Source organism: Salvelinus alpinus, chromosome 2 (assembly GCF_045679555.1).
Source record: "Salvelinus alpinus chromosome 2, SLU_Salpinus.1, whole genome shotgun sequence".
NCBI lineage: Eukaryota > Metazoa > Chordata > Actinopteri > Salmoniformes > Salmonidae > Salvelinus > Salvelinus alpinus.
The window spans coordinates 61,803,374-61,826,443 of NC_092087.1; the positions used below are offsets into that span (position 1 = coordinate 61,803,374).

The 23,070-nt window shown below is 41.7% G+C and overlaps 1 protein-coding gene across 1 annotated transcript in view; it reads right to left on the reverse strand.

Annotated features, from left to right (window-relative positions):
- rbpjl (recombination signal binding protein for immunoglobulin kappa J region-like) overlaps positions 1–21,130 on the reverse strand; it is a 28,361-nt gene extending 7,231 nt beyond the window's left edge. The window contains exons 1-9 of the mRNA XM_071387018.1: positions 20,999–21,130; positions 20,564–20,634; positions 20,342–20,457; positions 5,600–5,774; positions 4,952–5,089; positions 4,467–4,579; positions 3,483–3,623; positions 2,898–3,053; positions 2,459–2,562 (exon numbers count right to left, since the gene is read on the reverse strand). Of these exons, the coding sequence (XP_071243119.1) occupies positions 2,459–2,562; positions 2,898–3,053; positions 3,483–3,623; positions 4,467–4,579; positions 4,952–5,089; positions 5,600–5,774; positions 20,342–20,457; positions 20,564–20,634; positions 20,999–21,087 (1,103 nt within the window). The 5' untranslated portion in view covers positions 21,088–21,130. The remainder of the gene's footprint in view (positions 1–2,458; positions 2,563–2,897; positions 3,054–3,482; positions 3,624–4,466; positions 4,580–4,951; positions 5,090–5,599; positions 5,775–20,341; positions 20,458–20,563; positions 20,635–20,998) is intronic.
- Between the last annotated feature and the right edge of the window lie 1,940 nt (positions 21,131–23,070).

A 23,070-nucleotide genomic window follows, 5' to 3' on the forward strand; every position in this document is an offset into this window, starting at 1 on the left:
GGTGGAAAGAGGCTGTATTGCACAGAATGAGTTTCATAATGCATGCCGTACATTACGTCGTGACACGTCATAATTTAACACACAGCGTCAGAGGGGTCAGTTTTTTCAACTTTTCTCCAATATTATTGGTCCATTACCATGTCAATCAACGCTTGAATAGAAGCATAGTTCACACCGCATTTTGATGCCAATGCAGTCGCTACATTAGTTTTCATTGCAGCCTCGTTTGAATGCAGCGGTTGCGCAAATGTGTACGAATCGGTGTTAGTCACGTTACCTAACTAACTATCTTCCTACAAGCTAACGTTAGCTAGCTGAATCCCAGACATAGGGGAAAAGTGTAGCTGGCAATGTGGGAACATTGTTTACATTGTGGGCGGCAATGTCTGACTTGTTTCCCTGTGTTTCCCCTTTACGATTCTGACATTACTTTTTATGTAGCTAGCTACACGTACCTATGTCAGTAGCTACTTAACGTAAACTCGTACATCGCCTTGGTACGTACAATTGCCCTTATTTTAGCGCCCCAAAAACGTAATACTTCCAGATCAACTGTAATGTCAATACCATTGTAAGGCACAATTTCTCCCCTTTCCAACAAAATCAATTACATTACCTAAACACTGCCCGTTTCTGCATAATTCAAGCAGGCAATGAGCCCCGTCGGGTCTTTAAAAAAAATGGCGGGTGGGGAAGCGAAACTAATGCGTGATAGTGAGAAGGACAGATGTCGTGTGGGAAAATAGCTTTTTTCACTCGATCTGTCCAACTTATCACCTTATCGCCCCTAAAATGTAAATAAAACACTATAAAGAGTTTATATAATGTGTCATTACATACCTATTTGAAGGTTTGTGTCGAATTTGAATCTGGTTTTTAGGGCGGTGCTAAAGTGATCTTAGAAGTAAACAGCGGCTTTGAGAATGATGATCGCATGAAATGATGACGAAAAAAATGACTAGGTATCCCCCCCTTACCCCCGTCACTGTCCATTTCTTGTTTTTAAACGATGAGAGAAGTGCTACACCTGGTGGAGGGAGATTGTAAGACAGAAATAGTTGCTTTATGCGTGCTGTACGTTACGACATGACACGTCCCGATGTAACGGAGGGTCCGTTTTTTCTACTTTTCTCCAATACTATAGAGCCATTACCATGTCGATCAACGCTTGAATATAAACCTAGTTCACACCCCAGATTTTGAAGTCAACACAGTCGCTACAGTCCCATTAGTTTTCTTTGTAGCCTCGTTTGAATGTTGCGGTTGCGCACATTTGTACGGAATGGGGTGAGTTTACGTTAGCTATCCTAGTTGCGGTCAAGGCTAGTAGTTAGCTAGCTAGAACCACAATATCGTGTTCTTTACTTTTAATAATAATAATAATAAGTAGGTAGAAGAATAACTATTTAGAGACTTACTTCTTGCAAGGTTGCTCCCGACTGCCACCTGCCGCTGCCAGATGCTAGATGTATGGGACAGAACCTTGATGGACGATGACAGCTGCAAATTCACTGGCTGGTGTAAGTGTAGCTAGCTAGCTAACTTGTTGAAGTTTGCTGTGCATATACCAAATCAGACAAAGTGATTGTTCTGATGGAAGACAAACAAGTGGAAGTGCAAGCAAACAATTGCTGCCTTGTAGCCAACAACTACTGTACAATCTCTAAATGCTTGTGGCCATGCATAACTACCTACCTCTCTCCTGTGCATGTCAACAGGAGGAGTACCAATTTGATCGTGCGGGACTAGCAGTGGTAGTGGGAGAAATGCAAATCAAATCAAACAGCTCTTAAGCAAAAAAGGCATGTTCACAATTTCAGAGTGTAATTTTGACCTCATAGTGTGGAAATGAAGGACAAAAAAAGGTTTTAACCGCACTGCCCCTTTAAAGACCCTTCTGTTCACCTGAATACCTATGTACATCACAAAATGGCTACTTTCATATTTGGGTCAAGCATCTAGGGCTGCATTGTAATCCTATGGCCAAGCCCCATGGGAAAATGTCCTCCAAATGTACATTTCAGAAATGTTTTATTACGAACCAAGCTCTAACGGCCTTGTTTAAATGTAACTCAAAGTCCTGTATACTTGTGCTGTCCCATGTACCACCTGGAGTTCATGTGGTAAAATTAATGAGAGCGGAAGTTTTAAATAAGACTGGGGCCTCTCCAAGTATTATTTTGGCGTGCTTGTAATCCTCAGGAACAGTCTACGTTCACCTGGAAGTGGCCATAAAAAGCAACTAAGCAATACAAACTAAAGTAGGCCAGAGGGCCATTAAGCCTATAACCCTGGTAACTACAATAGTTGCATAGGTATTAGTAAATTGAAACAACAAGTTTGCACTGTGCATTTTATATGTGTCCTCCTTTGTAAGGACACCACACTGGTCTGGTTGAGGCATTTCATTTACTTGATTATGGAACAAGAACAGTTACTTGTGAGATTTAAAATGTACCTTAACATAGTTTCTGCCTCCACATTTCCAAACCAAACTTTCAGATGGGGGCCAAAGTTTTCTCCATTTACTTCTAGCATGGCTACATGTCCTCCACCATTCACCTAAAAGGACACATTCAACATTAATTCAATCAAACCATCATATCAACATTAAACTTCTTTTACTACCCTCACACACACACTTCGTATTCTGTAAACTGGAATGATCTACCTACAAGTGGAGTCTACCAATAGTAGTAGTTTTAGTACTGTATTATTTAGGTACTGTATTGTACAGTACTCCTTTTCCCCCATCCACATCTCTTAAATGTTACTGTGTGCAATTTACATGAAAAAAAACACAATTTGTCTTACTGACAGGAACAGAAAACGAATCACTGCAGTTCCTTATTCCTCAATGTTTTTTTTTGTCAGCTTCAGTAGTGTTAAGACCGCACCTCCAGTCCTGTGATGACAGGTATTGGGCTGACGGAGCCCTGAACGCAGGCCAAGCCCTCACAGAACGTATACTCCACTGCCTCTGTACCGATGATGGTCCAACATGATCCATCGTTCAGCACCTCTCTGCTCTGCTCCCTCAGACTGGATGAGACCTGGGAAGACCCAAGTTAAAAAAGTTAACTCCTCCATGCCCCATTCCCATTGAACCCCCCCCATTTCACAACTGTCTCACTGCTCTTGAACCCAGGGCCTGAGCAATAGGTTCAGTGACACTATCCCTTAGCTACTAATATAGATATGTGACCTAATTCTGGGCTAAATAATGATTTTGAGTGCTAGCGAGTGTTATAGAATGGACATGTATCATCATGTCCCACAAGTGACATTTTACCTCTCATGAGGGCTTCTTACACTACTTAGTCAAACCGAGCAAAGCCAAACCAAGCTGTACTAAGCTGGTCTGGTTACCCAATACCACCCACTTTTGCAGGAACCGTGTTGAAAAGCATAATGAGAAGAGAAAATATCAGAGCAAGCGCAGGTTTGGATCGGCACAATCGTGTGAATAGGGTAATATTAACCTGGTACTGTATGATTCTCTCGTTAGACAGGCAGAGGTACATCTGGCTGTTGTCCTTGAACTGAAAGGCACACTTGTGAAGCTGGGAGACGGGCTCGTCCACATCCAGGATGGCGTGCTGCTTGTTCACCTTGCGGATCACCTGGAGGGAATCCAAAAACAACAAGGATCTAACGGAATCCATCATCGTTTGACACATCGTTGGCCTCCTCTCTATAAAAAAAAATAAACAGCGACAATAAGAAATATATATACTAGTATAATAGGAATCTAATGGAATCTATATATTCCAATATGACACATCATTGGCTTACTCTCTTTTTAAAATAAACTGGACCTCTATTAAATCTATGTACGACATGATAGCTTTGTTAATAACATGACTAAGATGGGCTTAGATGTCTGGAGGAGGCCCCTGAATAAGATTGTGTCTTCCTGTCAGGGAAAGCCAATGTATCATCTTCCCATTATAGATAACTCCTGGCTGGTCCTGAGCTAAACGCTTAGACAAAAAAGAAACTAAATAGGTTCTTCGGCTGTCCACATCGGCGAAACATTTGAAGAACCCTTTTTTGTTCCTGGTAGAATCCCTTTGGTTCCAGGTAGAACCCTTTTGGGTTCCATGTAAAACCCTTTCCACAGAGGGTTCAACATTAACCCAAAGGGTTCTACCTGGAACCAAAAAGGGTTCTTCAAAGGAGAACTATGTTGACAGCCAAATAACCCTTTTGGAACCATTTTGTCTAAGAGTTTACCAGAGACAGCATCACTGGGGTTGCAGAGTACATGAGTAAGACAATAATAACAATAGAATTCTGCTGTACAGCAAACCATATAACATCTGGAAAAACTATAGCACATTATTATATACCCCAATTATGAAATACAGTGGAATTAAGGTGGTCAGACTACTGCAGCTATCAAGGTCTCCTGTATAATGGTACCATTGAGGTGATATCCGATTATATTGCATGTGTGTGTTTACCATGGGGGGCAGGGCCACCCCGGAGTCAGTGCAGACCAGCTGAACCACACAGCCGTAGCAGATGAATCCCTCACACACCGTGAACTCCTCCGAGTCAGCATGCTGGTCATCCACTGCGGGCGGACAGACAGACAGACAGACAGACAGACAATAAGTTAGAACAATGTAAGTGAATGAATAGTAGTAGAATGAAAACATGAAAAATAGATGACCCTATGGAGTCTACTTCTGAGGTGAGCTTGATCTTAGTTTTTGGGATCTGATTCCAATCAGAGAACGGTTGAAAATCCGTCTTGGAATGTATTAGCAGATGTTTTTTTATTTCATGATGGAAAACAAATATTGTCCCAGCATTACCACCAGCTAGAAGATTTATTTATTCCTTTCAAAAGGGCTCTGACAAGTCATTCTGCCCACAGCAGTAAAGAGAGAGAGAGTGTGTAGATGGAGGACTGAGAGACAGTGGTTCAGACAACTGTTCATACCTAGAGTGACTGTAAATGCAGTCCACTGTCTGGCACTGGCTACAAAGGCCCCTCGTTCTACGGCCAGGTAACGTGTGCTGACCGTTTGGGACCTCAAGCGGTTGAACAGAGCCACCCTCGACCCCGTGGAAATACACACTGCAAATGGACACACACGCAAACATACAGATGTGAGTACACACACGAAAGCGCACACAAACACACACATATGCACACACACACACAGCCGTAGTATGCAGCATGACAAATACATTTCATTTTCACATGTTGTGCACATGACACATTTCCCTACCTTAAATACATAAATACACACCACAAATAAGCCCATAAATAAGCATACACCATTCTCATTAATGACCGATGCAGCATGACAATTGCAGGTATTTCCTTTCGCACACGGTGCACCGTGACGCATTCTCCTGCGGCAAGGTGAGAAATTCAATGTCACCCCACTTTTGATCTCAGCTGTCAAACCTCTCTGCCGCTTTTCCTTTTTATCTCGCAAGGGGTAGGAGCTGGACTCGTAGTGTGTGCTCCTGGATCTTAAGGACAAATGTCTGGCCTAATTAGGAGTGGCAACCTGCACCTCCACTCTAGCCCTACAGTGACCCTGGGGATTGTGGCACCTTAGGATCACCTTTCACTCACAGTCAGCGTTCTTCATAGACTGCCTCTTCTGGGACGGTTTGGAGATAACTTTGATCAGCTTACTGAGGAAGGAGCCAATCTCCTGCCCGTTACCAAGGAAGAGCTTGAGGACCAGGCGAAAGTGCTTCCTTTTGTCTGTGTCAGAGATGTACAGGGACTTGGCGCAGGCAAACATCTGTTAAAAAAGAAAGCAAACATTCAGAAGTGCCTCATACGCTGCGTTTGTTCTGTCAATAGTCTCTTGTAATAAAGTGTTTTGAAACCTTGTCTGGGTCAATATAGCGGCAGAGTAGGTTACTTACTTCAATTGTTGTACCCCATCAGAACCCAAAATAGAACACAAGCTTGTTTTACTCGAATGTTTCTAAACAAAATAAATGTAATTAAACACTATATAACCAAAACATAGTAAAAACTATAATTATTATATCATGGATAGTCAGTCCTTGCATCCATAGCTCTGTCTATGAATTTGAGAGTGGTTAAAGCTGCAATATGTAACTTCAAATTCAAATAGAAATGTGTCTTATAGATCTGTCATTGAAAGCAAGTCTAAGAAGATGACTTTGAAAAGGCTTTTGATAAAGTACGACTGGAATTTATATATAAATGCCTTGAATATCTCAATTTTGGAGAATTTATTATACAATGGGTTAAAGTTATGTAAGTAACCCTAGGTGAAAAATAGTAAATAATGGCTACTTCTCGGAAAGTATTGTCAAGAGGAGTAAAACAAGGTTGTCCACTACTGGCATATCATATTATGTCCATCGAAATGTTAGCTATTAAAATCAGATCCAACAATATTATCAAGGGGCTAGAAATCCAGGGCTTAAATAGAAAAAGTGGCATTGTACGCTGATGATTCATGTTTTCTTTTAAATCCACAATTTGGATCCCTCCACAGCCTCATAGAGGATCTAGATAATTGTTCTAACCTCTCTGGATTACAATAAAATTATAAGAAGTGTACTATATTATGCATTGGATCACTAAAAAAATTGAACTTTCACATTATCGTGTAGTTTAGCAATGAAATGGTCTGATGGTGATATGAATACTCGGTATTCATATCCCAGAAGAAATAAATTCTCACTACTATACATTTTTATATAAAGTTAGCAAAAATATATTTACATGTAAGGAAAATAGCTGTCTATTTACAGAAAAATCACCCTGATTAACTCATATCCTAGTTTAGCTATTTGCTTATGGCCCTGCGTACACCTAAAAACTTTTTTTAAGTACAGTGGGGAGAACAAGTATTTGATACACTGCCAATTTTGCAGGTTTTCCTACTTACAAAACATGTAGAGGTCTGTAATTTTTATCATAGGTACACTTCAACTGTGAGAGACGGAATCTAAAACAAAAATCCAGAAAATCACATTGTATGATTTTTAAGTAATTAATTTGCATTTTATTGCATGACATAAGTATTTGATCACCTACCAACCAGTAAGAATTCCGGCTCTCACAGACCTGTTAGTTTTTCTTTAAGAAGCCCTCCTGTTCTCCACTCATTACCTGTATTAACTGCACCTGTTTGAACTCGTTACCTGTATAAAAGACACCTGTCCACACACTCAATCAAACAGACTCCAACCTCTCCACAATGGCCAAGACCAGAGAGCTGTGTAAGGACATCAGGGATAAAATTGTAGACCTGCACAAGGCTGGGATGGGCTACAGGACAATAGGCAAGCAGCTTGGTGAGAAGGCAACAACTGTTGGCGCAATTATTAGAAAATGGAAGAAGTTCAAGATGACGGTCAATCACCCTCGGTCTGGGGCTCCATGCAAGATCTCACCTCGTGGGGCATCAATGATCATGAGGAAGGTGAGGGATTAGCCCAGAACTACACGGCAGGACCTGGTCAATGACCTGAAGAGAGCTGGGACCACAGTCTCAAAGTAAACCATTAGTAACACACTACGCCGTCATAGATTAAAATCCTGCAGTGCACGCAAGGTCCCCCTGCTCAAGCCAGCGCATGTCCAGGCCCGTCTGAAAATTGCCAATGACCATCTGGATGATCCAGAGGAGGAATGGGAGAAGGTCATGTGGTCTGATGAGACAAAAATAGAGCTTTTTGGTCTAAACTCCACTCGCCGTGTTTGGAGGAAGAAGAAGGATGAGTACAACCCCAAGAACACCATCCCAACCGTGAAGCCTGGACGTGGAAACATCATTCTTTGGGGATGCTTTTCTGCAAAGGGGACAGGACGACTGCACCGTATTGAGGGGAGGATGGATGGGGCCATGTATCGCGAGATCTTGGCCAACAACCTCCTTCCCTCAGTAAAAGCATTGAAGATGGGTCGTGGCTGGGTCTTCCAGCATGACAACAACCCGAAACACACAGCCAGGGCAACTAAGGAGTGGCTCCGTAAGAAGCATCTCAAGGTCCTGGAGTGGCCTAGCCAGTCTCCAGACATGAACCCAATAGAAAATCTTTGGAGGGAGCTGAAAGTCCGTATTGCCCAGCGACAGCCCCGAAACCTGAAGGATCTGGAGAAGATCTGTATGGAGGAGTGGGCCAAAATCCCTGCTGCAGTGTGTGCAAACCTGGTCAAGAACTACAGGAAACGTATGATCTCTGTAATTGCAAACAAAGGCTTCTGTACCAAATATTAAGGTCTGCTTTTCGGATGTATCAAATACTTATGTCATGCAATAAAATGCAAATTAATTACTTAAAAATCATACAATGTGATTTTCTGGATTTTTGTTTAAGATTCCGCCTCTCACAGTTGAAGTGTACCTATGATAAAAATTACAGACCTCTACATGCTTTGTAAGTAGGAAAACCTGCAAAATCGGCAGTGTATCAAATACTTCTTCTCCCCACTGTATATGAGAAGAAAATATTCAATTTTATTTGGAACGGCAAGCTAGACATAATTAAACAGAGCTATTTATATAATGAATATGAATTCGGAGGGCAGAAATGATTAAATATTAAAGCATTAGACCTCTCACTAAAGGCTTCAGTAATACAAAATCTATACTTAAATGCAAAATGGTTCTCTAGTAGATTAGTAAGAATGGCTCCCCCTGTGCTCATGAATTGACTTTTTCCCTTTATTCAGATTTCAACCTCTCACTTTGAAATCATTTCCAAAATATTAAAACAAGCCACAGAAAGTTGGTTGCAATTTTAGTTTAATCAACCAGAAAAGATGGAACAAATATTGAAAAAAATATTATGGTTAAACTCAAATATACTAATTGATAAAAACATATTTTGGGAATAAATGTTTAAAAACTGTATAATATTTGTAAAGTATATCATAAATAGGACTGGTGGAGTTGTGTCACACATGCAGCTAACAAAAATCTATGGAAATGTCTGCTCTATCCAAAACTAATTGCAGCATAACTGCAAAAATGGAAGAGGCAAGTGGAAGGGGGAGAAAGTAAGGAACTTGTCTGTCATCCCTGTAATAATGACCAAAATTGGTTAAAAGAAAATTGTGATAAATAAAAAAGTATACCAGTTTCATTTAAGGACCAAAAAAGAAACAGCTGTGCCATACACAAATAGTTGGGAAGAGATTTTCGATGTACCAATTGCATGGCACATGGTTTATAAACTGATACACAAACCGACGCCAGATTCAAAACTTATTATACAACATTCTTGCAACGAATATGATAAGATGATAAGAGCGTCTGCTAAATGACTTAAATGTAAAATGTAAATGAATAGAATGTTATAAATATATATATATACAGTGAGGGAAAAAAGTATTTGATCCCCTGCTGATTTTGTACGTTTGCCCACTGACAAAGAAATTATCAGTCTATAATTTTAATGGTAGGTTTATTTGAACAGTGAGAGACAGAATAACAACAAAAATATCCAGAAAAATGCATGTCAAAAATGTTATAAATTGATTTGCATTTTAATGAGGGAAATAAGTATTTGACCCCTTCTCAATCAAAAAGATTTCTGGCTCCCAGGTGTCTTTCATACAGGTAACGAACGGAGATTAGGAGCACACTCTTAAAGGGAGTGCTCCTAATCTCAGTTTCTTACCTGTATAAAAGATACCTGTCCACAGAAGCAATCAATCAATCAGATTCCAAACTCTCCACCATGGCCAAGACCAAAGAGCTCTCCAAGGATGTCAGGGACAAGATTGTAGACCTACACAAGGCTGGAATGGGCTACAAGACCATCGCCAAGCAGCTTGGTGAGAAGGTGACAACAGTTTCTGTGATTATTCGCAAATGGAAGAAACACAAAAGAACTGTCAATCTCCCTCAGCCTGGGGCTCCATGCAAGATCTCACCTCGTGGAGTTGCAATGATCATGAGAACGGTGAGGAATCAGCCCAGAACTACACAGGAGGATCTTGTCAATGATCTCAAGGCAGCTGGGACCATAGTCATCAAGAAAACAATTGGTAACACACTATGCCGTGAAGGACTGAAATCCTGCAGCGCCCGCAAGGTCCCCCTGCTCAAGAAAGCACATATACATGCCCGTCTGAAGTTTGCCAATGAACATCTGAATGATTCAGAGGACAACTGGGTGAACGTGTTGTGGTCAGATGAGACCAAAATGGAGTTCTTTGGCATCAACCCAACTTGCCGTGTTTGGAGGAGGAGGAATGCTGCCTATGACCCCAAGAAACCATCCCCACCGTCAAACATGGAGGTGGAAACATTATGCTTTGGGGGTGTTTTTCTGCTAAAGGGACAGGACAACTTCACCGCATCAAAGGGACGATGGACGGGGCCATGTACCGTCAAATCTTGGGTGAAAACCTCCTTCCCTCAGCCAGGGTATTGAAAATGGGTCGTGGATGGGTATTCCAGCATGACAATGACCCAAAACACACGGCCAAGGCAACAAAGGAGTGGCTCAAGAAGAAGCACATTAAGGTCCTGGAGTGGCCTAGCCAGTCTCCAGACCTTAATCCCATAGAAAATCTGTGGAGGGAGCTGAAGGTTCGAGTTGCCAAACGTCAGCCTCGAAACCTTAATGACTTGAAGAAGATCTGCAAAGAAGAGTGGGACAAAATCCCTCCTGAGATGTGTGCAAACCTGGTGGCCAACTACAAGAAACGTCTGACCTCTGTGATTGCCAACAAGGGTTTTGCCACCAAGTACTAAGTCATGTTTTGCAGAGGGGTCAAATACTTATTTCCCTCATTAAAATGCAAATCAATTCATAACATTTTTGACATGCGTTTTTCTGGATTTTTTTGTTGATATTCTGTCTCTCACTGTTCAAATAAACCTACCATTAAAATTATAGACTGATCATTTCTTTGTCAGTGGGCAAACGTACAAAATCAGCAGGGGATCAAATACTTTTTTCCCTCACTGTATATATATATATATATATATATATATATATATATGGGAGATACAACCATCCTAGCTCTGCAGATTTTGCTGTGAAGACACAGAATCATTAGACCATTTGTTTTGGTACTGTCCATATGTGACTAGTTTCAGTAAACTAGGCGTATTTTCTTTCACCTTTATTTAACTAGGTAGGCAGGCAAGTTGAGAACAAGTTCTCATTTACAATTGCGACCTGGCCAAGATAAAGCAAAGCAGTTCGACACATACAACAACACAGAGTTACACATGGAGTAAAACAAACATATAGTCAATAATACAGTAGAAAAATAAGTCTATATACAATGTGAGCAAATGAGGTGAGATAAGGGAGGTAAAGGCAAAAAAAGGCCATGGTGGCAAGGTGAATACAATATAGCAAGTAAAACACTGGAATGGTAGATGTGCAGTGGAAGAATGTGCAAAGTAGAAATAGAAATAATGGGGTGCAAAGGAGCAAAATAAATAAATAAATACAGTAGGGGAAGAGGGTAGTTGTTTTGGCTAAATTATAGATAGGCTATGTACAGGAGCAGTAATCTGTGAGCTGCTCTGACAGCTGGTGCTTAAAGCTAGTGAGGGAGATAAGTGTTTCCAGCTTCAGAGATTTTTGCAGTTCGTTCCAGTCATTGGCAGCAGAGAACTGGAAGGAAAGACAACCAAAGTAGGAATTGGCTTTGGGGGTGACCAGTGAGATATACCTGCTGGAGCGCGTGCTACGAGTGGGTGCTGCTATGGTGACCAGTGAGCTGAGATAAGGTGGGGCTTTACCTAGCAGAGACTTGTAAATAACCTGTAGCCAGTGGGTTTGGCGACGAGTATGAAGCGAGGGCCATTGCCAGGTCGCAATGGTGGGTAGTGTATGGGGCTTTGGTGACAAAACGGATGGCACTGTAATAGACTGCATCCAGTTTGTTGAGTAGAGTGTTGGAGGCTATTTTATAGATGACGACACCGAAGTCGAGGATCGGTAGGATGGTCAGTTTTACGAGGGTATGTTTGGCAGCATGAGTGAAGGATGCTTTGTTGCGACATAGGAAGCCAATTCTAGATTTAATTTTGGATTGGAGATGCTTAATGTGAGTCTGGAAGGAGAGTTTACAGTCTAACCAGACACCTAGGTATTTGTAGTTGTCTACGTATTCTAAGTCAGAGTCGTCCAGAGTAGTGATGCTGGACGAGCGAGCAGGTGCGGGCAGTGATCGGTTGAATAGCATGCATTTAGTTTTACTTGCATTTAAGAGCAGTTGGAGGCCACGGAAGGAGAGTTGTATGGCATTGAAGCTCGTCTGGAGGTTTGTTAATTAACACAGTGTCCAAAGAGGGGCCAGATGTATACAGAATGGTGTCGTCTGCGTAGAGGTGTATCAGAGAATCACCCGCAGCAAGAGCAACATCATTGATGTATACAGAAAAGAGAGTCGGCCCGAGGATTGAACCCTGTGGCACCCCCATAGAGACTGCCAGAGGTCTGGACAACAGGCCCTCCGATTTGACACACTGAACTCTGTCTGAGAAGTAGTTGGTAAACCAGGCGAGGCAATCATTTGAGGAACCAAGGCTGTCGAGTCAGCCAATAAGAATGTGGTGATTGACAGAGTCGAAAGCCTTGGCCAGGTCGATGAATACGGCTGCATAGTAATGTCTCTTATCGATGGAGGTTATGATGTCGTTTAGAACCTTGAGCGTGGCTGAGGTGCACCCATGACCTGCTCTGAAACCAGATTGCATAGCGGAGAAGGTACGGTGGGATTCGAAATGGTCGGTAATCTGTTTGTTACCTTGGCTTTCGAAGATCTTAGAAAGGCAGGGTAGGATAGATATAGGTCTGTAGCAGTTTGGGTCTAGAGTGTCACCCCCTTTGAAGAGGGGGATGACCGCGGCAGCTTTCCAATCTTTGGGAATCTCAGACGATACAAAAGAGAGGTTGAACAGGCTGGTAATAGGGGTTGCAACAATTTCGGCAGATAATTTTAGAAAGAGAGGGTCCAGATTGTCTAACCCGGCTGATTTGTAGGGGTCCAGATTTTGCAGCTCTTTCAGAACATCAGCTATCTGGATTTGGGTGAAGGAGATATGGTGGGGGCTTTGGCGGATTGCTGTGGAGGGTGCCAAGCAGTTGACCGGGGTAGGGGTAGCCAGGTGGAAAGCATGGCCAGCCGTAGAAAAATGCTTATTGAAATTCTCAATTATAGTGGATTTTTCGGTCTTGACAGAGTTTCCTATCCTCAGTGCAGTGGGCAGCTGGGAGGAGGTGTTCTTATTCTCCATGGACTTTACAGTGTCCCAGAACTTTTTTGAGTTTGTGTTGCAGGAAGCAAATTTCTCCTTGAAAAAGCTGTGTATATTGGTTTCTAGCTTCCCTGAAAAGTTGCATTTCACGGGGGTTGTTCGATGCTAATGCAGAACGCCATAGGATGTTTTTGTGTTGGTTAAGGGCAGTCAGGTCTGGAGAGAACCAAGGGCTGTAATCTGTTCCTGGTTATAAATTTATTGAATGAGGCATGCTTATTTAAGATGGTGAGGAAAGCATTTAAAAAAAATAACCATGCATCCTCTACTGACGGGATGAGATCAGTATCCTTCCAGGATACCCCTGCCAGGTCGATTAGAAAGTCCTGTTCGCTGAAGTGTTTCAGGGAGCGTTTGACAGTGATGAGTGGAGGTCATTTGACCGCTGACCCATTACGGATGCAGGCAATGAGGCAGTGATCGCTGAGATCTTGGTTGAAAACAGCAGAGGTGTATTTAGAGGGCAAGTTGGTTAGGATGATATCTATGAGGGTGCCCGTGTTTACGGCATTGGGGTGGTACCTGGTAGGTTCATTGATCATTTGTGTGAGATTGAGGGCATCAAGCTTAGATTGTAGGATGGCTGGGGTATTAAGCATGTTCCAGTTTAGGTCGCCTAGCAGCACGAGCTCTGAAGATAGATGGGGGATGATCAGTTCACATATGGTGTCTAGAGCACAGCTGGGGGCAGAGGGTGGTCTATAGCAGGCGGCAACGGTGAGAGACTTGTTTTTAGAGAGGTGGATTTTTAAAAGTAAAAGTTCAAATTGTTTGGGTACAGACCTGGATAGTAGGACAGAACTCTGCAGGCTATATTTGCAGTAGATTGCAACACCACCCCCTTTGGCCATTCTATCTTGTCTGAAAATATTGTAGTTAGGGATGGAGATTTCAGAATTTTTGGTGGTCTTCCTAAGCCAGGATTCAGACACGGCTAGGACATCCGGGTTGGCAGAGTGTGCTAAAGCAGTGAATAAAACAAACTTAGGGAGGAGGCTTCTAATGTTAACATGCATGAAACCAAGGCTATTACGGTTACAGAACTCATCAAAAGAGAGCGCCTGGGGAATAGGAGTGGAGCTAGGCACTGCAGGGCCTGGATTCACCTCTACATCACCAGAGGAACAGAGGAGGAGTAGGATAAGGGTACAGCTAAAAGCTATGAGAATTGGTCGTCTAGAACGTCTTGAACAGAGAGTAAAAGGAGGTTTCTGGGGGCGATAAAATAGCTTCAAGGTATAATGTACAGACAAAGGTATGGTAGGATGTGAATACAGTGGAGGTTAACCTAGGTATTGAGTGATGATGAGAGAAATATTGTCTCTAGAAACATCATTGAAACCAGGTGATGTCATCGCATGTGTGGGTGGTGGAACTGAAAGGTTGGATAAGGTATAATGAGCAGGGCTAGAGGCTCTACAGTGAAATAAGCCAATAAACACTAACCAGAACAGCAATGGACAAGGCATTTTGACATTAAGGAGAGGCATGCTTAGTCGAGTGATCATAAGGGTCCAGTGAGTAGTGAGGTTGGTTGGGGCGATTCAGACAGCTAGCCGGGCCATCGGTAGCAAGCTAGCAGAGGATGGAGATCTGTTTTTAGCCACCTCGTGCGTTTCCGTCAGTAGATTAGTGGGGTTCCGTGTGGTAGAAGGGATCAATCCAATTGGCAAAATAGATATAGTTATAGTGACCCAAGACAAATTGTCCGATAGACCTATTCAGATAGCAGCCGATAAGACAGCTACCTGGGCGTTCAGGTAACGTCGCGACGGAGGGGCCAGTTGGATAACTCCCTCGGGCAGATAACGTCGGTAGTCCAGTCGTGAAGGCCCGGTGGGGCTCCGCATCGGCAGTAAAACGGGTCCGGATAGGTGATTGTAGCCCAGGAGTGGCTGATGGAACTCTTCAGCTGGCTAGCTCCGGAATAATTGATGTTTGCTCCGGGATCGACGTAAGCCAATAGTCACACGGATAGCAGCTAGGTAGCTGCGAGATCGAGGTGTAAATGTCCAGAGCTTGCGGTTGAAATCCGGGGAAATGGAGAGAAAATAGGTCCGGTATGCTCTGGTCTGAGTCGCGTTGTACAAAACTGGCGATAGCTTTTCGAGCTAAAGGATAGCTGATGACCACAAACCGTGGTTAGCTGAATACTAACGTTAGCCAGTAAACTGGTTAGCTTCTGGCTAGCTTCTGGCTAGCTTCTGGTTAGCTTCTGGTTAGCTTCTGGTTAGCTTCTGGTTAGCTTTTGGTTAGCTTCTGGCTAGCTTCTGTCTAGTTTCTGGTTAGCTTCTGGCTAGTTTCTGGTTAGCTTATGGCTAGCTTCTGGTTAGCTTCTGGCTAGCTTCTGGTTAGCTTCTGGCTAGCTTCTGGCTAGCTTCTGGTTAGCTTCTGGCTAGCTTCTGGTTAGCTTCTATTGTGGATTTCAGATTTGAGGTAAATATTACTTTTTTTTTTAATTGGTGAGGAAGGTTGCAGGAGAGTGTTTTGAAGTTGAGGTTTTGGAAAATAAAAGATATAAAAGATATGCGAAGAAAGGTGTAAATATATATATACACGGGACACGACAAGACGAGGACAAAGGACATCTGACTGCTATGCCATCTTGGTATTTATTTTATTTATTTATTTATTTATTTATTTTTATTTTACCGTTATTTTACCAGGTAAGTTGACTGAGAACACGTTCTCATTTGCAGCAACGACCTGGGGAATAGTTACAGGGGAGAGGAGGGGGATGAATGAGCCAATTGTAAACTGGGGATTATACCGTGCGTCACTACTTCACAGGAGCGCCATTTGAATGTAAACTTTTTTTAAATCAAAATGCAGAAATGCCTTCTGGAACATGTGAACTTTAATGTGCCTTAATAACAAACGTGTATGCCATCTGTAAATATGAATACATTTCATAAATTATGAGCCTAGTTAGTTTAACAATGGAAAAAGACAGCAACCTCCCACTAGCCATGATTGACTGAGATAATGAGTGGGCTGGACATGCTGAGAGATGAGTTCAGATTGGTCAGCCATGTAGCCCGCTTCTGTCTATGTAGCCCGCTTCTGTCTAATATGAGCTGGTCAGTATGTGTAGGTAATTCTTTCAAAAGTTGCTCTCCACTTTCTGGAGGACCAAGTTGAAATCAGTGGAATGCCTGGTGGAATTAGAGTATGATACCTAAGGAGATGGAGAAAGTTCTGGTGTTTGATTGCAAATATGCAGACAGAGTCGAAAAGAGAACACACAGAAGGCTGTTGTATAAAACACCTGTCTCTAGATTACATCTTCAAACTAAGGGCACCCATGGCATCCATGACAGAGAGGGAGAAGCGTCCATCCATGTAGGGTAAGAGAGTCTAGCTATTACACGTTTTTAATTTAGTCAGAAAGTCATTTTCTTTTGAAGTTACAGTGTACTGTTAGCTACCTAACATTAGCTGGCTTGCGTGTATGGTCTGTGTCAGTAATATGTGTATGGTCTGTGTCAGTGTATGGTCTGTGTCATTAATATTATTTGTATCTCAGAGCCATTTGCATTGCAAGTTATAGCCTAATGGTAGCTAGCTAACATTGAACCTGGTTGGTTAGCTACCTGCATATTCATGCAGGGTAATAACGTTATGAGTTGGGATTATGGTTCATTGTTTAGCTAGCTAGCGACATGTCTAAACAAGAATCCACTATGCAAGTACCTATTTCAATATAATGTTTATGATGTCACTGCGACAACTGTCGATAGACGTAGCTGGTAAATTCGCTCTGGCTATCTATTCTGATTTCAAAGCACTCTTGTCTGAGTGTGCAAGAGCACAGAATAACTGATGAATATACAAATGCTCAATACCCATTAAATATGGCCGGTGTCAGTAAACATTGACAAAAAAGTGTAATTAAATTGTTGCCAGCAGCACAGTTGCAGTCACTAACGCTCTAGATAACATAAAAAGAGCCTAACCAACTCTGCTAAGGCAAGTAAAATGGTCAGAGTGAGCTGTTCTCTCATTTGTGTCTGGAACTAGCGAGCCAACATCAGCCAGTTAGCTTGGGTGCTTGACTGCTGTTGTTGGGTCAGAACACTTGGATCAACCCTACATTTCGGGCTGTGTCCAGTATGCGCTCTGAATTTACGAACAGCCAATCTGACAGCTCTGAATTTACGAATGCCCAGGGCACACTCTGGCTCCAGATTAAAATTTACGAACACCCCTAGTATAAACCAGCCTTTAGTCTTGACATTTTTGGTTGTTTAGCACATAACCTCACATGTGAATCATTTAAGAGATGGGTGGGGCTAAAGCTTAAAAGGGTGTGAACGATGCTGAATGGGTGTAGACAAAAAAATCTCTCCAGTAGACGCCGCACAAGTCCTCAACTGGCAGCTTCATTAAATGGTACCCGCAAAACACCAGTCTCAACGTCAACAGTGAATAACGTCAACGTCAACGTCTTCACTGTTGACGTTGAGAATGATGTTCTGCGAGTACTATTTAATGAAGCTGCCAGTTGAGGACTTGTGAGGGGTCTGTTTCTCAAACTAGACACTCTAATGTACTTGTCCTTTTGCTCAGATGTGCACCGGGGCCTCCCTCTCCTCTTTCTATTCTGGTTAGGGCCAGTTTGCGCTGTTCTGTGAAAGGAGTAGTACACAGCGTTGTACGAGATATTCAGTTTCTTGCCAATTTCTTGCATGGAATAGCCATCATTTCTCAGAACAAGAATAGACTGACGAGTTTCAGAAGAAAGTTAATGGTTTCTGGCCATTTTGAGCCTGTAATCGAACCCACAAATGCTGATGCTCCAGATACTCAAGTAGTCTAAAGAAGGACAGTTTTATTGCTTCTTTAATCAGGACAACAGTTTTCAGTTGTGTTAACATAATTACAAAAGGGGTTTCTAATGATTAGCCTAATTAGCCTTTTAAAATGATAAACTTGGATTAGCTAACACAACGTGCCATTGGAACACAGGAGTGATGGTTGCTGATAACGGGCCTCTGTACGCCTATGTAGATATTCCATAAAAAACAGCCGTTTCCAGCTACAATAGTCTTTTACACCATTAACAACGTCTACACTGTATTTCTGATAAATTTTATGTTATTTTAATGGACAAAAAATGTGCTTTCCTTTCAAAAACAAGGACATTTCTAAGGGACCCCAAACTTTTGAACTGAAGTGTATGTATCTATATCTAAAATAATTTCTCTCTTTATATATATATACATACAGTTGAAGTCGGAAGTTTACATACACCTCAACCAAATACATTTTAATTCATTTTTTCACAATTCCTGACATTTAATCCTAGTAAAAATTCCCTGTTTTAGGTCAGTTAGGATCACCACTTTATTTTAAGAATGTGAAATGTCAGAATAATAGTAGAGAGAATGATTTATTTCAGCTTTTATTTCTTTCATCACATTCCCAGTGGGTCAGAAGTTTACATACAATCAATTAGTATTAGGCAGCATTGCCTTTAAATTGTTAAACTTGGGTCAAACGTTTCGGGTAGCCTTCCACAAACGTCCAACAATAAGTTGGGTGAATTTTGGCCCATTCCTCCTGACAGAGCTGGTGTAACTGAATCAGGTTTGTAGGCCTCCTTGCTCGCACACGCTTTTTCAGTTCTGCCCACAAATTTTCTATGGGATTGAGGTCAGGGCTTTGTGATGGCCACTCCAATACCTTGACGTTGTTGTCCTTAAACCATTTGGCCACAACTTTGGAAGTATGCTTAGGGTCATTGTCCATTTGGAAGACCCATTTGCAACCAAGCTTTAACTTCCTGACTGATGTCTTGAGATGTTGCTTTAATATATCCACATAATTTTCCTTCCTCATGTTGCCATCTATTTTGTGAAGTTCACCAGTCCCTCCTTCAGCAAAGCACCCCCACAACATGATGCTGCCACCCCCGTGCTTCACAGTTGGGATGTTGTTCTTCGGCTTGCAAGCCTCCCCTTTTTCCTCCAAACATAACGATGGTCATTATGGCCAAACAGTTCTATTTTTGTTTCATCAGACCAGAGGACATTTCTCCAAAAAGTACAATCTTTGTCCCCATGTGCAGTTGCAAACCGTAGTCTGGCTTTTTTATGGCGGTTTTGGAGCAGTGGCTTCTTCCTTCCTGAGCGGCCTTTCAGGTTGTGTTGATATAGGACTCATTTTACTGTGGATATAGATACTTTTGTACCTGTTTCCTCCAGCATCTTCACAAGGTCCTTTGCTGTTGTTCTGGGATTGATTTGCACTTTTCGCACCAAAGTACGTTCATCTCTAGGAGACAGAACGCGTCTCCTTCCTGCGCGGTATGACGGCTGCGTGGTCCCATGGTGTATATACTCGCGCACTATTGTTTGTACAGATAAATGTGGTCCCTTCAGGCGTTTGGAAATTGCTCCCAAGGATGAATCAGACTTGTGGAGATATACAAAAAAAATCTGAGGTCTTGGCTGATTTTTGATTTTCCCATGATCGTTTTCAGGAATTTTCCAAGATGTTTAAAATGCACAGTCAACTTAGTGTAAGTAAACTTCTGACCCACTGGGATTGTGAAACAGTGAATTATAAGTGAAATAATCTGTCTGTAAACAATTGTTGGAAAAATTACTTGTGTCATGCACAAAGTAGATGTCCTAACCGACTTGCCAAAACTATAGTTTGTTAACAAGACATTTGTGGAGTGGTTGAAAAACGAGTTTTAATGACTCCGACCTAAGTCTATGTAAACTTCAGACTTCAACTGTATATACACACCAGTACCAGTCAAAAGTTTGGAAACACCTACTCATTCAAGTTTTTTATTTATTTATACTATTTTCTACATTGTAGAATAATAGTGAAGACTTCAAAACGATGAAATAACACATATGGAATCATGTAGTGACCAAAAACGTTTTAAACAAATCAAAATATATACCGATTACAGTTACAGGTTTTTTGTAATCAGATTACATGTAATCAGTTACTCCCCAGCCCTGTATAGGGGTCAGTCTTGAGGTTGGGCTGGAAACACAGGAGGCCATGTGTTTGTCATAAAACGGGAGACCCTTTTCACCTTGATATATTTTGATTTTGATTCCCCCTCTCACCCTGGCATCAGGCTGGTCCTCGAAGGCTAGTTTGGAGGTGTCTGCCTGGGCAACACAGGAGCTGTCCAGGCCCATATAACCATAGAGTCTGTAGCAGGAGTCCCCTGCACCAGTGGCTGGGTAGGATTACAGAGCTTAAATCAGATCATGTAGTACAGTACTTTAATTGCTTACTGGATAAATAAATGCCAAATGTGTGGGGGAACGTATCCTCGGGCTCACCATTCAAAAGGTCTTGTTTCAGTTTCCATCCTGAGCCACTGATGTAAACACAAGGAGGAGGGCAGAAGAACCTATTGTATGTAGACACACAATGTTCCTTCATACCATACAAAAAGCAACTGCAATCTGGCTAAGGCTAGTTTGCCGACAATCTAACCCAATAAACTCCCTGCATGTATCACCGACATCAGTTTGCTAGCTTAGCATATAGCGCTGCCTCCCTGAACATTCCTCTGACTGAGCGTGAACAAGGGTCCTCTACCTCGTAAAACACATGTGACCACCCGCTTTTCAACGTGTGAATAACGTGTGGATAGCTCCATTAGCGACATTTCAAGCTAGCTGTGGAGTGAGGTTACGTTACATTCTTAACTCCACTACACATGTGTCATGATGACATGACCATGTTAAGTCTATTGGGCCTTGTCGACTTACCGTTTCTCGTTGCCGTATGATTTCTGGGCGACCTTTGCATGGAGTATTCGCACAGATTGGTCAGGGGGAAACTGCAGATACTGTCTCATTGACTCCCTGGTCACTCTGGGCAGTGGAGAAAAACTTTGGTCCAATCTGCTGAATGAATAGAAAATCAATTAAAAAGAGACAAACTCTCCATTGTTGTTCCTCTTTTAGAAGAGTGACGTTACGAAAATGGTTGACATTTCTTAAAATGTAGAGTACTACTCAGAATTCAAGATTTTGCCATAATTTCCCGATCATTTCAACAGCTATACAATCCCATAATTGATTTAGGTGAACATATTAAAGTAAAAGAACAAATTAGCCTACCATTATAAAAAAGTATTATTGCTTTCTTGATTGCCATTGACGGGAAGTGTGGGTTTAAAGGGATAGTGCGACATTTTGGCAATCATTCCCCTTTTCTACTCACCCAGAGTCAGATGAACTCATGGGTACCATGTTTATGTACCTGTGTGCAGTTTGAAGGAAGTTGAAGGTAGTTTCGCAAGTCATTGCTAACTAGCATTAGCGCAATGACTGGAAGTCTACCAGAACAGATAGCATGCTGACTCTGGGTAAGTAGAAAAAAGCCTTAATAGGCTAAATGTTGCACTATCCCTTTAATTGACATGCCTTCACTCCGAGATATTCTGAACTCACTATGCTATTAAGCATATTCCCAAAGGAGTAATGCAGGTACCTGGCAAAGAGAGAAGGTTACAATGTATACAACAAAATGCTGAAGATAGTTTCCACTATGATGTTAGGTGTGCATACGGGTAGAAGAGAGAAAGTGGATGTTTTAATTCCTGAACAATGCAGTGGCAGGAAACCTCTTCTCTACTAGACTACGGGATACAGTAAAAGCTCTCACTTTCTCTTACTCTCTCTCTTTCACGCACGCACGCGCGCACACACACACACACACACACACACACACACACACACACACACACACACACACACACACACACACACACACACACACACACACTCACATTTGATCCTCTTGCTAACAGACATAATTGCATTCCTTTCACTACACAGTCCATGGAGTGATCAAATCAAATAACATTTTATTTGTCACATGCGCCGAATACAACAGTGAAATGCTTACTTACAAGCCCTTAACCAAAAATGCAGTTACGAAAAAATAAGTGTTAATAAAAAATAAAAAATAACAGTAACAAATAATTAAAGAGCAGCAGTAAAATAACAATAGCAAGGATATATACAGGGGTACCGGTACAGAGTCAATGTGCGGGGGCATCGGTTAGTCGAGGTAATTGAGGTAACATGTACAGTACCTTTCAAAAGTTTGGGGTCACTTAGAAATGTCCTTGTTTTTGAAAGAAAAGCTATTTTTTTGTCCATTAAAATAACATAAAGTTGATCAGAAATAAAGTGTAGACATTGTTAATGGTGTAAATGACTATTGTAGCTGGAAACGGCTGATTTTTACTGGAATATCTACATAGGCGTACAGAGGTCCATTATTAGCAACCATCACTCCTGTGTTCCAATGGCACGTTGTGTTAGCTAATCCAAGTTTATAATTTTAAAAGGCTAATTGATCATTAGAAACCCCTTTTGTAATTATGTTAACACAACTGAAAACTGTTGTCCTGATTAAAGAAGCAATAAAACTGTCCTTCTTTAGACTACTTGAGTATCTGGAGCGTCAGCATTTGTGGGTTCGATTACAGGCTCAAAATATCCAGAAACAAAGTCTTTGTTCTGAAACTCATCAGTCTATTCTTGTTTTGAGAAATGATGGCTATTCCATGCGAGAAATTGGCAAGAAACTGAAAATCTTGTACAACGCTGTGTACTACTCCGTTCACAGAACAGCGCAAACTGGCCCTAACCAGAATAGAAATCATCTGCAATATATTCTGTTCTTATGAAAGACACATTAAATCTTCCTTCACCCATAAGGTGACAAGATAGAAAACACTTGTTTTTACAACATTTCCGAAATGTTCTTGCTTAATTAACAAATTAACAACATGCTGCCATCAGAACAAAGACTAACTAAATAGCAC